The sequence below is a fragment of the Corythoichthys intestinalis genome, chromosome 1 (genome assembly GCF_030265065.1).
Source record: "Corythoichthys intestinalis isolate RoL2023-P3 chromosome 1, ASM3026506v1, whole genome shotgun sequence".
NCBI lineage: Eukaryota > Metazoa > Chordata > Actinopteri > Syngnathiformes > Syngnathidae > Corythoichthys > Corythoichthys intestinalis.
In genome coordinates, this window is record NC_080395.1 from 7,295,385 (window position 1) to 7,309,591 (window position 14,207).

The following is a 14,207-nucleotide window of genomic DNA, read 5'->3' on the forward strand; positions in this document are numbered from 1 at the left end:
TAAAACGATATCTCGATTCTTGGCGGGATCATATCGATAACCTTTTGGGATACAAAGTATCACGATATATCACCATTTCAATATTTTGTCACACCTGTAATGCAAAGTGTATTTCATTTTTTTTTTTTTTAATCCATAAAAGTCGTGAGTGCGGGACTGGAATGGAGCACAATGAATACCAGTTAAACAAGTAGTTTGCATTCTTCTTCTCCTGTTTTTTGAATCAAAAAACAAAACAACCACTAGATGTCAATAATAATATGACCCAATGAGAGACTTGGATGTTGTTTGTCACTACCCGATCATGACGGCCTACCGGATCGCGACGGAATGCTACTGCGCTTGCGCAAATTTAACGATTTAAGATTTAAAAAAAAAAAAAAAACTTTTTTTTTGTGGGGGATGGGGGTGGGGCTGTTTTTTTTTTTTTTTTTTTTTTTAAACCATCCAATGATGATAGATAGAAGTAGTGATGGCAACTTAAAACTAAAACGACAAAACGTGCTCCGAACCGATGACGTATTTTTTAGTGAACCAGTGCTCCGGAAGCGCTCTCTCTTGACCTAGTATCCGGCCGTCCTCTTGTGTTCCCTTCTCCTCACCAAACGAGCTCCTTCAAAGTATTCTCATTGGGTACGTACCAAAGTAAGAATTGAGTGGAGTAACACGTCCCATCTTAAAGCTTAGTGAAAGTCGTTTGGCTTCATATTGAAGCTTTCCAGGCTAACGTAACTTTGTTTTTGTTTAGCTTAGCTCGCTAGCCAAGACACGTGAACGCATTTCGATTGCTTTAGCTAAATGCCTCTGGAAATTTGTTCTAGGCGGTGGTCGCTCGGTTCACGTTAGAGTGATTATATTTAATTGCACGAGACGCTTTTCGACTTGTTTTAAAGGCCAACGCAATCAAAAACATCAAGGTAAAGAATAGAGACGTGGAAGATGAGGAGAGGAAATCTAGGCCACAAGGAGCAACTGGAAAACAAAAGAAAATGAAGGTAAGATCATGGCATGAGTTGTTTTACTTTTAATGCATTTTCAAACTTGCATTGATATGATCAGTGATTGTGACAAATATAGTATTTAAATTCATACATGTGCATTTGCCGTGATTTAGTACAATAATTTTATGGCACGACCACTTCTTCTTTTTGCCACATTTTTTTCTATGACTTGCCCCCTGCCATTCGCTGTTTAATCCGGCCGGGAGCAACTTTACACGGCTTTGTCGCCGCTAGGACTCGGTCCACTCACCTGGCTCAATCGATTCCACTTTTGCACCAGAAACCAGCAATCTTATTTAAGGAGTACAAGGGATCGTAATAGCCTTGTAAGTTGTAAAGAGCTTTTCTAGTTTCGACGAGAACGGAGTAATTTTGTTGTTGTTGTGAACTACAGTTCCACACAAACGTACATCGAGATCTCATTTAGCTTAGCAAGTGGAGGCGTGAGACCCATTTTTCACGTTTCCCAAACTTCCAAGACAGCTCATTTATCAAGGGTTCATCGGCCCGGAAGGCCATCGAACAGAATGCTACTACGCCGGCACCTCTGCTTTCGGACGCATTCAAAGTTTGCTTACTTTGCTGTCTGTAAAAATGAACAACTTCATTTTTAATGTGGCCAAAACTTGCATATTAATAAAGTAAAAAAAAAAAACAAAAAAAAAACTGAGGAGGTACGATAGGGTACTGTTTATGCAACAAAATAAAAAATGACTGGTTGAACCCTTAACACTAGGCTGCCGCTAGTTTGAAACTTTTACAATCTGGATGGGCTGAATCTAAGATTTTGGCTGCCAGTCTGAACAAGGCCTTAGTGTCGGTAAAAAAAATATATACAACATGAAAATCCCGGCGGGAGACTGAACAAAGCAAATCACGTGATATTTTTCCATTTCCAGTGTCCTGCAGACGTAACTATGAAAGAGCTTCACCCACAGAAGCGCGATCCCCTCCACGTTAAACAGGAGGAGTTGGAGATGCTGAACATCAAACAGGAGGGGAAGCCAGAGACCCCCAGCATTAAAGAAGAAAAACAGGAAAATGAAATCGCCAAGTTTCCAATAACTGTCAGTGTGAAGAGTGAAGACGAGGAAAGTCCAAGCGAAGAGAGCGAAGCAGCGAAACCTTCAAGCAACTGCTCATTTCAACACCCGACAACAAAAAGAGAGGGAGGATCGCAACCTGACGGTTTGTTAGCGCCGCTCTCGGACAGTGACGACGAAACGTCACACTCTTCTGACTTTAACACTGATGGGGAGGATAAAGACTTTGACCAAAACGCTTCAAAATCCTTAAACAAGTCATCATTGAAAAGAGACACAAAAGCGGTTGGGAAACCTTTTACCTGCTCACTTTGTGATAAAACATATTCTGAGAAACATCACTTAAAAAGACACATGCATACACACACCGGGGAGAAGCCTTTCATCTGCACATCTTGTGGTAAACGGTTTGCTGAGAAGGGAAGTTTAAAAAAACACACAATGACACACACTGGAGAGAGGCCTTTTGCCTGCTCGTGTTGCGATAAAAGATTTTGTCGTAACCAACAGTTAACAACACACATGCGTACACACACTGGGGAAAAGCCTTTTCTCTGCACATTTTGTGGTAAAAGATTTACCCAGAAGGGAAGTTTAAATATACACACAAGAACACACACTGGGGAGAAGCCTTTTGTCTGCACATATTGTGGTAAAAGATTCTTTGAGAAAACAGATTTAATCAATCACACGAGAACACACACTGGGGAGAAGAAGCCTTTTGTCTGCACATATTGTGGTGAACGATTCGCCGATAAGGGAAATTTAAATAAACACACAATCACACACACTGGACAAAAGCTTTTTGCCTGCTCGCTTTGTGATGAAACATACCTCACGAAGGCAGATTTAAACATTCACACAATCACACACAATGGAGAGAAGCCTTTCGCCTGCTCTCTTTGCGATAAAAGATTTTGTCGTAAGCAAGCGTTAACAACACACACGCGTACGCACACCGGGGAAAAGCCTTTTCTCTGCTCATTTTGTGGTAAAAGATTCACCCAGAAGGTACAATTAATACGTCACACAAGTGTACACACGGGGGGAAAACCTTTTTCCTGATCAGTTTGGCGTCGGACAGCCTCACCATGTCGTGCCGCGGAAAACCATGACAAAGAGCTATTTGAAATATTGCATTAGCCAGGCTAATGTCTTAGCTCTCAGCTCTGGTACATGTACATCAAATGCGTAGCTGATTACAGCTACATTACCGAGAGGCGTGCAAAATTTCCGATTCATAGATTATTCGCGATTCAGCCGTAGACATGTGCCGGTTACCGGTTTCACGGTTTACCGTGGTGTGAAAACGTCGCGGTTTCAAAACCACTAAAATTTTCCGTCAGACCGTAGTACGGTATTCGCCATTTTTCATGTGTCAAAAATGCAGCCAGAAGTGGCGTGGCGGGGCAGCGCACACCCCCTCCCGTTTGTTGCTGTGTGTGAAAGTGACTATCGGCTAAACAGCCAGCGAACCCTAAACAAATACTCCAAACATAAGGCGTTCTTTTCTTCAATTTATTGAGCTCTCAAATCGTGGTAAGTGGAATAAACAAAATGAATACATTTAAAACGTTGTACAATTATATTTTTCCATGTGTGAGTAGCTTAACAGATTAGCACTATGAAAAAGTTCGCCAAAAACAAAACACATATTTTCCTTTGAAATTTGATACACAAACTAACTAAAAGCTTATAAAAGACGAATGTTAGCCTAGGCTTAGCTGGGAGAGCAACTTCGTCGAGTGTTACAGCCGCAAAGTGAGAAAACAAGCTTGATTCGCTTGAATGAAGGGGGAAAAAAATGCATGGCATCAAAGATCGTTAATTGAGGAAAGATGATCTTGCCCTAAGCACAAATCGACGTTCGCTGGATCAAGGAGAGGTCTCAGTCTCAATGATTTAAAAAAAAAAAAAATTTTTTTTTTTAGATGAAACCTTTCCACAACAATATTTACATTTTAACTAACTTATACATGTTTAACTAACTTATTAACTTTTGAATTCTTTGTTCTTTCTAACACAAAGGCATGACATCATGTTGACTAGAGTTGACACAGTGGCTGAAAACTTCACTTGAGCTTTTCAATCCTCCAAAAAAATTATGCAGTATAAATTTTAAAAAATTTTATTCAGAAGAGTTTTTACTTTTTTATAGAAATTATTATGTTCTTGCTCTAAACTTGAGCAACTTGAGCTGTGGCTGTGAGTATAGTCTATAAGTTATATTTATTTTAATTTAAAATGTTTTTTTTTTTTTAATTGATAATTTATTTATTTTAACAATACATTCATATTCCAATTTGCAACTATGTTCTGGAAAAAAAAATCCTGTTCAATGGAAAAAAGTTATTATTTTTTTTAACCCATACATCTCAAAATAACACATTTTGGAGCTATAATTGCAATACCGTGAAACCGGTATTTTTGCTCACGGTTATCGTACCGTCAAAATCTCATACCGGCACATGCCTATTCAGCCGTGGAAGATTCAAGAACGATTCATGAACATCCAAATTCCAATTATTGAATTCTCCCAGGTAAAGCGGAAATAAAACACAGTCAGCGCGGTCTTTGGGACGCTGCGGTCTTCGCGACGCAATGAGGAACGGACCGAGAGTAAATATCTTGTTCAACTCATGCCGCTAGATAAAAACACAAAAAAATAATCATACCTGGTGGCGGCCGACAGCCGCTACAAACAGCGACCGGTTGCTAGTTGCTACAAACATACGGCAACATATGGCTATAGTAGATATCACATATTGTAGAAATAGATGTGAAATGACAGTAACGACAGTATTAGAACATATACAAAGAACTAGATGCGAAATGACAGACTTGCCGCAATCTTAAAGCAGTAGACTTCTCTAGAAGGCTCTGTTGTACAGTAGCGAACCTAATTACTTTTTATCTAAAATATCCCTAAATCGGCAAAATCTTGACTTTATCTTTAAATGATGAAACAGTTTTAAAACTTTGACATGTCGAAAGTAGTTGGGAAATTAAGGAATAACGGGAACAATTTTAACAACTTTAACAGTTGATTCACAACATTAAATTAATTGAACGTAGTTTAAAGCTTTTGATACAGAATGGGGACTTGAGTATATTATTTACTGTTTTTAACTGTTTACTTGATACTAAAATAGTTTGGTTTATCCTGAGAGGATTTTTGAACAATTTTGGAACTAGTGTACAAAACATTAAAAGTGTGATGGGGTACATCAATAATCGATTTATAATCGAATTGGAGCCTCTGAATCGTAATCGAATCGTTAGGTGCTCAAAGATTCCCGGCTCTAACATTACCCCTACGTGATAAAACGACTTTTTTTCCTCCTAGCAATAGCACGACTTACATCTTATAGTCCAATGCAGTCCACCACCACAGCTTCAAAAACTCCTAGGGGAAACCCTGCTATTTGTTGTAGAGCTGTCCCGACTAGTCGACGTTGTCGACGTCATCGATGACGTAAATCCGTCGATGGGTGAAAAAAAAAAAATTTGCCCATGGTTAAAGTTTAGAATGGCTGGCGCTCGCGATGCAAGCGGTTGTTACTGGCAGCCCCAAGGTGGCCGCTGTTATTTCAATGTGACCGGCATTGTCAGATTGAGCAAAGAGGAAGAAAGTGGGCGAGTGAGAGAGAGGCAGCAAGATCGGAGAGTGCACGGGTAGCGCGGAGTTGAGTGGCTGCATCCCCCAAGTTTTTGTTTTGGTCAATAAAAGTATCCATAAAGAGTCATCCGACGCCTCTCGGTGTTTTTATGCACGTCGTCGCCTTCCTGAGGAGGAAATCGGACGAACCGACGACAACGAGCAGAGTGAATCGCCGGTTCACTCCTCACTACGGCAAGGAGTTGAAAACACCGCCAATTACCAAAAAGGGCAGAATTGGTAACACGTGAAAGCGGCATAAAGCCAAAAAAGCAGACCAGAATAGCCAGAGCCTGGAATTATTTCAAGGAAAATATGGAGGGTGCCACGGTGTGTACTCTTTGCTAAACTGAGCTCGCATACCACGGGAGCACGTCGGCGATGAAAGAACACTTGAAGCGCCGTCACCCAAGTGTAATTTTCGAAGACAACAAGAAACAACAGGCTAGCAGATTGTAAGTCCATACAACTTTCTAACGATTTTTTTAATGGAAGTTGCCTTTATGTGCGTTGTATCAACGTGCATTTTTATTTAATAAAACAATTACATGTAATTTTTAAAAATTATTATTAAATTAATTAGGATCATGGAAGCTCCCACTTGGGGAAAATATATACATATATCCTGTATATACATAATAAAAATATGGAAACGGCACTGGCCTGCTTACTGTAATCCATGAGTGCACTAATGTTAGTTACTTTATATTATAAAGTAGTATTGTGTATATACATATAGTAATTAATTTGTAGAGAGCTTTTACCAATGCTCAAAGATGCTTTACAGTTGAAACAAAAAACGGCAAACAATGTGAACAGAACAAAGCAATAAAGAAAAAATATAAGTTAAAAGCATCGTAGTATAAGTATTCATATACATATAGTAGTAATACTATAAAATTAATACTAAATTTTGTGACTGTGAGTATGTGTGCCTTTCATTCAAAATAATTGTGGTAACATTTTAGTGTGCCCTCAACTTTATCTATTTTCAGGTTAAAACAAAAGTTGTTTGTTTTAACCTGAAAATAAACAGTTTTTCCCCTACCCCAAAAATGCGGAATGCACACCAGAAAAAGCATCTGAACTCACACAAAGTATTCTGAAAATGGTTGTCCGGGACATTGCAATTCATTTTAACATTTGGAACAATATAGACAATGACATACCACAAAAAAGAGTAAGAATTGTTTTGACTCCTGTCAAAGAGGTGAAGTCACACTGTTTCCGTTTACTTTTTTTTTTTTTTTTTTTTTTGCTCTTGTTAATGCCAGCAGCATTTGACGTCATTGTTTGTGATTTATTATTGATATTTATTTATTTATACGTTAATAAAGAATTTAGGTGTTCCAAAATGTTTTTTGTGAATGAATAAGCTTGAACAAAAATGTCTTTATTAAAGTAGTAAAAAAAAAAAAAATAGTCGACTAATCATAAAAATAGTCGGCTGACTAATCGGGAGGAAATTAGTCGTTTGGGACAGCCCTAATTTGTTGTATGTGCTGGGAAAAAAATACCGTATTTAGAAATAATAATTAGAAAAATCAAACATTATAATCAGTTTGTCACAATGTTACTCATTACTTGAGTACAGTATTCTTTTCACCAAATACTTTTTTACTTGAGTACATTTTTTTGGGACGATGAGTTCTTTAACTTGAGTAATATTATTTGAAGTAAGGCTAATCTTACTTGAGTACAATTTTTGCCTTTTCAAAGATGAGTATTTTAAAGTATTTAAAAAGATTTAAGTTGTCAACAGATGAGGGTCCGTTAACAAAAGGACTATGAGTTTTGTAGTATGTATGTACTACATCTAGTATGTATTAGAGCCAAATACCGTATTGACCCGAATATAAGACGGTGTTTTTCGCATTGAAATAAGACTGAAAAAGAGTGGGTCGTCTTATATTCGCGGTCTAGACATTATACCCATTCACGACACTAGATGGCGCCAGATATCATTGAAGCGGTGTTCTGTCATGACAGATCTCAGTTACTGCCAAGTTATACAATTAATAATTCAATCCAATTAAAACAATTGTCCAATTAATACGACTGCTGTGCAAACATGTCATTATAACAAAAATGACTTACAGTTTGAACAGTACACTTCAAACAAACTATTAAGACCACTGTCGATGCGTGGCTAACGTGTCTTACATACAGGCTTTATTTAATCTGTGAAAACAAAGCGCTGTAGAGTGATGAGGGTGTAAAATGAAAGTATGATAAAGCTAACTGTCAATTTTAGCTCAGTAGTCATTGCTGGATAAAACACCAAGTAGCACTGGTCCCTAATCTGCTCCAATACAGCAGGTATCATACTGTAACGTTGACAAAAAGTCACCTGCTTCGTTAGGTTGCAATTATTTCTTTTTTGCAAACTTGTGGAACGACAACAACAACAGGAAGGCACGTCACGAGGTGCATTCAGGAACGCATGCAAATATCACCGCCATATTATAACCTGATATTTTACAATATTTATTTTGAACACTGCAAAAACTCAAAATCCTATCAGGACTTACAGTTTAGACTAACTTAAAACTTAACTAGAATTTAAAAATGGCTTGACACAAATGGAAATTCAATTGAAACACGTGGGAAAAACACTTTTAAGTGATGTGTGTTATCAAGCGTAATGGCATTTTTAGGTAAGAAATGTGTGTGTGTGTGTGTGTGTGTGTGTGTATATAAGGGCTGTCAAACGATTAAAATTTTTAATCGAGTTAATTACAGCTTAAAAATTAATTGTAATTAATCGCAATTAATAGCAATTCAAACCATCTATAAAATATGCTATATTTTTCTGTAAATTATTGTTGGAATGGAAAGATAAGGCACAAGATGGATATAGACATTCAACATACGGTACATAAGGACTGTATTTGTTTATTATAACAATAAATCAACAAGATGGCATTAACATTAACATTCTGTTAAAGCGATACATGGATAGAAAGACTCGTAGTTCTTAAAAAAAAAATGTTAGTACAAGTTGTAGAAATTTTATATTAAAACCCCTCTTAATGTTTTCGTTTTAATAAAATTTGTAAAATTTTCAATCAAAAAATAAACTAGTAGCCCGCCATTGATGTCAATAATTACACAATGCTGATGGGAGCTGAAGCCTATAAAATCAGTCGCACCCAAGCGCCAGCAGAGGGCGGCAAAACGCCATAGACACAACAAGTGAGCGTTTCACTGCACTGTCATTTAAATCTGTCTGAGCGGGCCATCTGCGTTAATTGCGTCAAATATTTTAACGTGATTAATTAAAAAAAAATTAACGCCCGTTAACGCGATAATTTTGACAGCCCTAATATATATATTTATATATATATAAAGATCTAAACGTTTTTGGAGTGAAAGCAGTGAATTGGTCTTTTTTTTTATTCTAGTCACATCTGAGAGGCAATTGTTGGCTGTTTTCAACAATGTACATCGAAAATAAAGACATCGATTGACTGAAAATGGTCCAATATTAGATGAAATATCTTGTTTTCTTATGTATATTTTTAATTGCGGTTTACCTAAAAAAAAAAAAAAATTATCCATTGACTCGATTAATCGATAGGATTTTCAGTCGATTACTCGATTACTAAAATATTCAATAGCTGCAGCCCTAAACGGGTGGTTATTTGAGTTACTGTTGCCTTTCTATCAGCACGAACCAGTCTGGCCATTCTCCTCCGACCTCTGGCATCAACAAGGCATTTCCGCCCACAGAACTGGCGCTCACTGGATATTTTTTCTTTTTCGGACCATTCTCTGTAAACCCGAAAGATGGTTGTGCGTGAAAATCCCAGTAGATCAGCAGTTTCTGAAATACTCAGACCAGCCCTTCTGGCACCAACAACCATGCCACGTTCAAAGTCACTCAAATCACCAACTGTGTGATGCCATCATGTCAATATGGACCAAACTCTCTGAGGAATGCTTCCAGCACCTTGTTGAATCTATGCCACAAAGACTTGAGGCAGTTCTGAAGGCAAAAGGGGGTCCATCCCGTTACTAGCATGGTGTACCTAAGTGCCGGTGAGTGTACAAGTATATTTTACTTAATCTAAGAGCACTGTCATTTATTCTGACTTCGGTCTGCTTGGCCCCTTGCTGCTGGTGCTTTTCTGGACACAGAGGTTACGTCAACTTATGTGCAGTTTACCCAGAAGTGGGTAGGGGAAAATATGAAATTGCGTTGTTTGTAACTTATTACAGTGTCTGATTAAAAAAAAATGTCATCACACAGACAAAAATATAAAACTGAACATTGTTTTCTCTAAATTATAAATAAACGAACTAGGGCTGTCAAAATTATTGCGTTAACGGGCAGTAATTAATTTTTTTAATCAATCACGTTAAAATATTTGACGCAATTAACTCACATGCCCCGCTCAGACAGATTTAAATGACAGTACAGTAGGGCTGCAGCTATCGAATATTTTAGTAATCGAGTAATCGACTGAAAATTCTATCGATTAATCGAGTAATCGGATAAAACAAATATATTTTTAGGTGAAGAGCAATTATAAATATACATGAGAAAACAAGACATTTCATCTAATCTCTAACCATTTTCAGTCAATCAATGTCTTTATTTTCGATGTATATTGTTGAAAACAGCCAACAATTGCATCTCAGATGTAACTAGAATTTTTAAAAAAGACTGATTCACTGCTTTCGGTCAAAAAACCTTTAGATCGTAATTAATATATATATATATCTTACCTAAAAATGCCGTTACGCTTGATAACACACATCACTTAAAAGTTAGGATTTTTTCCCACGTGTTTCAATTGAATTTCTCTTTGTGTCAAGCCATTTTTAAGTTCTAGTTAAGTTTTAAGTTAGTCTAAACTGTAAGTCCTGATAGGATTTTGAGTTTTTGCAGTGTTCAAAATAAATGTATGATACAGGCTGTATTGGAGCACATTAGGGACCAGTGCTACTAGGTGTTTTATCCAGCAATGACTACTGAGCTAAAATTGATAGTTAGCATGATTAAGTTTTTATTTTACACCCTCATCACTCCACAATGCTGTTATGTTAAAGCCTGTATGTAAGACACGTTAGCCACGCATCGACAGTGGTCATAATGAATTGAAACCTAGCCCTCCGCAGGGCTAACATTACGTGAGCTAGTAGCGACAGTAACGTTAATCTTATTTATTAGCGCTTAGCGCTCTTTATTTGCGCTTAGCGCTCTACTGCTTTAAGATGGCGGCTGTTTACTAACGCTGCCCAGACGCGGCCAAGTCTGTCATTTCGCATCTAGTTCAACATACATGTGATCTCTATGAGACGCATCAGACGCTACCTGTTACCAACGTAGCAGCAAGTTTTTTTTGTTTTTTTTTCCCCTTCCTCCTCTCCACACGTGACAGCGCGTTATCCCGCATTAAAAGTAGTCCGAGCAAAACGTGATGCTTAGAGCTGTCAAAATAAACGATTACTCGAGGTGAATAAAATTACTCGGATCAGTTTTTAAACTCGAGTTACTCGAGTTGCTCGAGTACTCGTTTCAGCTCTACAGTACAGTTAAATGCCCACTTGTTAATTGTGTTTTATGGAGTTTTGCCGCCCTCTGCTGGCGCTTGGGTGCGACTGATTTTATAGGCTTCAGCACCCATGAGCATTGTGTAAGTAATTATTGACATCAACAATGGCGGGCTACTAGTTTATTTTTTGATTGAAAATTTTACAAATTTTATTAAAACGAAAACATTAAGAGGGGTTTTAATATAAAATTTCTATAACTTGTAATAACATTTATCTTTTAAGAATTACAAGTCTTTCTATCCATGGATCGCTTTAACAGAATATTAATAATGTTAATGCCATCTTGTTGATTTATTGTTATAATAAACAAATACAGTCCTTATGTACTGTATGTTGAATGTATATATCCATCTTGTGTCTTATCTTTCCATTTAAACAATAATTTACAGAAAAATATGGCATATTTTATAGATGTCTGAATTGTGATTAATTGCGATTAATTAATCTTTAAGCTGTAATTAACTCGATTAAAAATTTTAATCGTTTGACAGCTCTAAAACGAACACATTAAGGAACAACAAAATTCAATCATATGGACAGGTTTTGGCAGACACTGAAGACAGCATATGATCTAGCTGCTCTTGTACAGTTTGAAACCCAAACATGCTTTGTCTATGAGGCCTGGGGTGTTAATTATTAGTTCTGCTACCATTTTGCAAAGGCTTTTCAACCATTTTTTGTTGTTGTTTGTTTTAAATACTTGTTGTTTTGTCTCGATACACCACGTAAATTTATCTTGGTATGTTCGTTTCTCAGCACAACGTCATCCATATGAACTTAGTGAAGCAATAAAGCTTTTCAGCCAATTGCTTCAAAGCGTCATGTTGGTTTAATTTGCTTGCGCTTGTGCTTGAAGCCCAAAAGGGCAACAGTGTTGAGGACTAGAGCTGGGAGTCTTTGGGCACCTAGCGATTCCATTACGATTCAGAGGCTCCGATTCGATTATAAAACGATTACTGATGCACCCCCCTCCTTTTTTAATTTTATTTATTTATTTTTTTTTTATAAAATGTTTTGTACATTAGTTCCAAAATTGTTCAAAAATCCTCTCAGGCTAAACCAAACTACTATTTCAGTATCAAGTTAACATATAACAGTAAACAAATATACAAAAATAACAGTAAATAAAAAACTCCAGTCCCCATTCTATATCAGCAGCTTTAAACTACATTCAATTAATTTAATGTTGTGAATCAACTGTTAAGAGTTGTTAAAATTGCTCCCGTTGTTCCATAATTTCCCTTCTGTCTACTTTTGTCAAAGTTTTAAAACTATTTCATCATTTAAATATAGATTCAAGACAAGATTCTGCCGATTTAGGAGTATTTTAGATAAAAAGTTGATTAGGTTCAGTACAACAGAGCCTTCTAGAGAGGTCTACTGCTTTAAGATGGCGGCTGTTTACTTACGCCGGAAAGAGTCATTTTGCATCTCTGTTCAATAACACATGTTCGAACACCGACGTCGTCTGTCATTTTGCATCTTGTTCTACATATACAGTGCCTTGCAAAAGTATTCGGCCCCCTTGAATCTTGCAACCTTTCGCCACATTTCAGGCTTCAAACATAAAGATATGAAATTTATTTTTTTTGTCAAGAATCAACAACAAGTGGGACACAATCGTGAAGTGGAACAACATTTATTGGATAATTTAAACTTTTTTAACAAATAAAAAACTGAAAAGTGGGGCGTGCAATATTATTCGGCCCCTTTACTTTCAGTGCAGCAAACTCCCTCCAGAAGTTCAGTGAGGATCTCTGAATGATCCAATGTTGTCCTAAATGACCGATGATGATAAATAGAATCCACCTGTGTGTAATCAAGTCTCCGTATAAATGCACCTGCTCTGTGATAGTCTCAGGGTTCTGTTTAAAGTGCAGAGAGCATTATGAAAACCAAGGAACACACCAGGCAGGTCCGAGATACTGTTGTGGAGAAGTTTAAAGCCGGATTTGGATACAAACAGATTTCCCAAGCTTTAAACATCTCAAGGAGCACTGTGCAAGCCATCATATTGAAATGGAAGGAGCATCAGACCACTGCAAATCTACCAAGACCCGGCCGTCCTTCCAAACTTTCTTCTCAAACAAGGAGAAAACTGATCAGAGATGCAGCCAAGAGGCCCATGATCACTCTGGATGAACTGCAGAGATCTACAGCTGAGGTGGGAGAGTCTGTCCATAGGACAACAATCAGTCGTACACTGCACAAATCTGGCCTTTATGGAAGAGTGGCAAGAAAAAAGCCATTTCTCAAAGATATCCATAAAAAGTCTTGTTTAAAGTTTGCCACAAGCCACCTGGGAGGCACACCAAACATGTGGAAGAAGGTGCTCTGGTCAGATGAAACCAAAATTGAACTTTTTGGCCACAATGCAAAACGATATGTTTGGCGTAAAAGCAACACAGCTCATCACCCTGAACACACCATCCCCACTGTCAAACATGGTGGTGGCAGCATCATGGTTATGGCCTGCTTTTCTTCAGCAGGGACAGGGAAGATGGTTAAAATTGACGGGAAGATGGATGCAGCCAAATACAGGAACATTCTGGAAGAAAACCTGTTGGTATCTGTACAAGACCTGAGACTGGGACAATGGAATGGTTCAAAAATAAACGTATCCAGGTGTTAGAATGGCCAAGTCAAAGTCCAGACCAGAATCCAATGGAGAATCTGTGGAAAGAGCTGAAGACTGCTGTTCACAAACACTCTCCATCCAACCTCACTGAGCTCGAGCTGTTTTGCAAGGAAGAATGGGCAAGAATGTTAGTCTCTCGATGTGCAAAACTGATAGAAACATACCCCAAGCGACTTGCAGCTGTAATTGGAGCAAAAGGTGGCGCTACAAAGTATTAACGCAAGGGGGCCGAATAATATTGCACGCCCCACTTTTCAGTTTTTTATTTGTTAAAAAACTTTAAATTATCCAATAAATTTTGTTCC

At 37.6% G+C, this 14,207-nt stretch overlaps 1 protein-coding gene across 6 annotated transcripts in view; it reads left to right on the forward strand.

Moving 5' to 3' along the window:
• Positions 1–542: 542 nt before the first annotated feature.
• LOC130926917 (gastrula zinc finger protein XlCGF57.1-like) overlaps positions 543–14,207 on the forward strand; it is a 28,983-nt gene continuing 15,318 nt past the window's right edge. For 4 of the 6 annotated variants that reach the window (XM_057852249.1, XM_057852256.1, XM_057852274.1 and 1 more), the window contains exons 1-3: positions 543–633; positions 894–995; positions 1,901–2,189. In XM_057852249.1, coding sequence (XP_057708232.1) covers positions 990–995; positions 1,901–2,189 — 295 coding nt within the window. In that variant the 5' untranslated portion in view covers positions 543–633; positions 894–989. Of the gene's footprint in view, positions 996–1,900; positions 2,190–2,215; positions 2,330–14,207 lie in introns of those variants that run through there. The other 2 variants (XM_057852244.1, XM_057852265.1) reach the window with 2 other exon arrangements.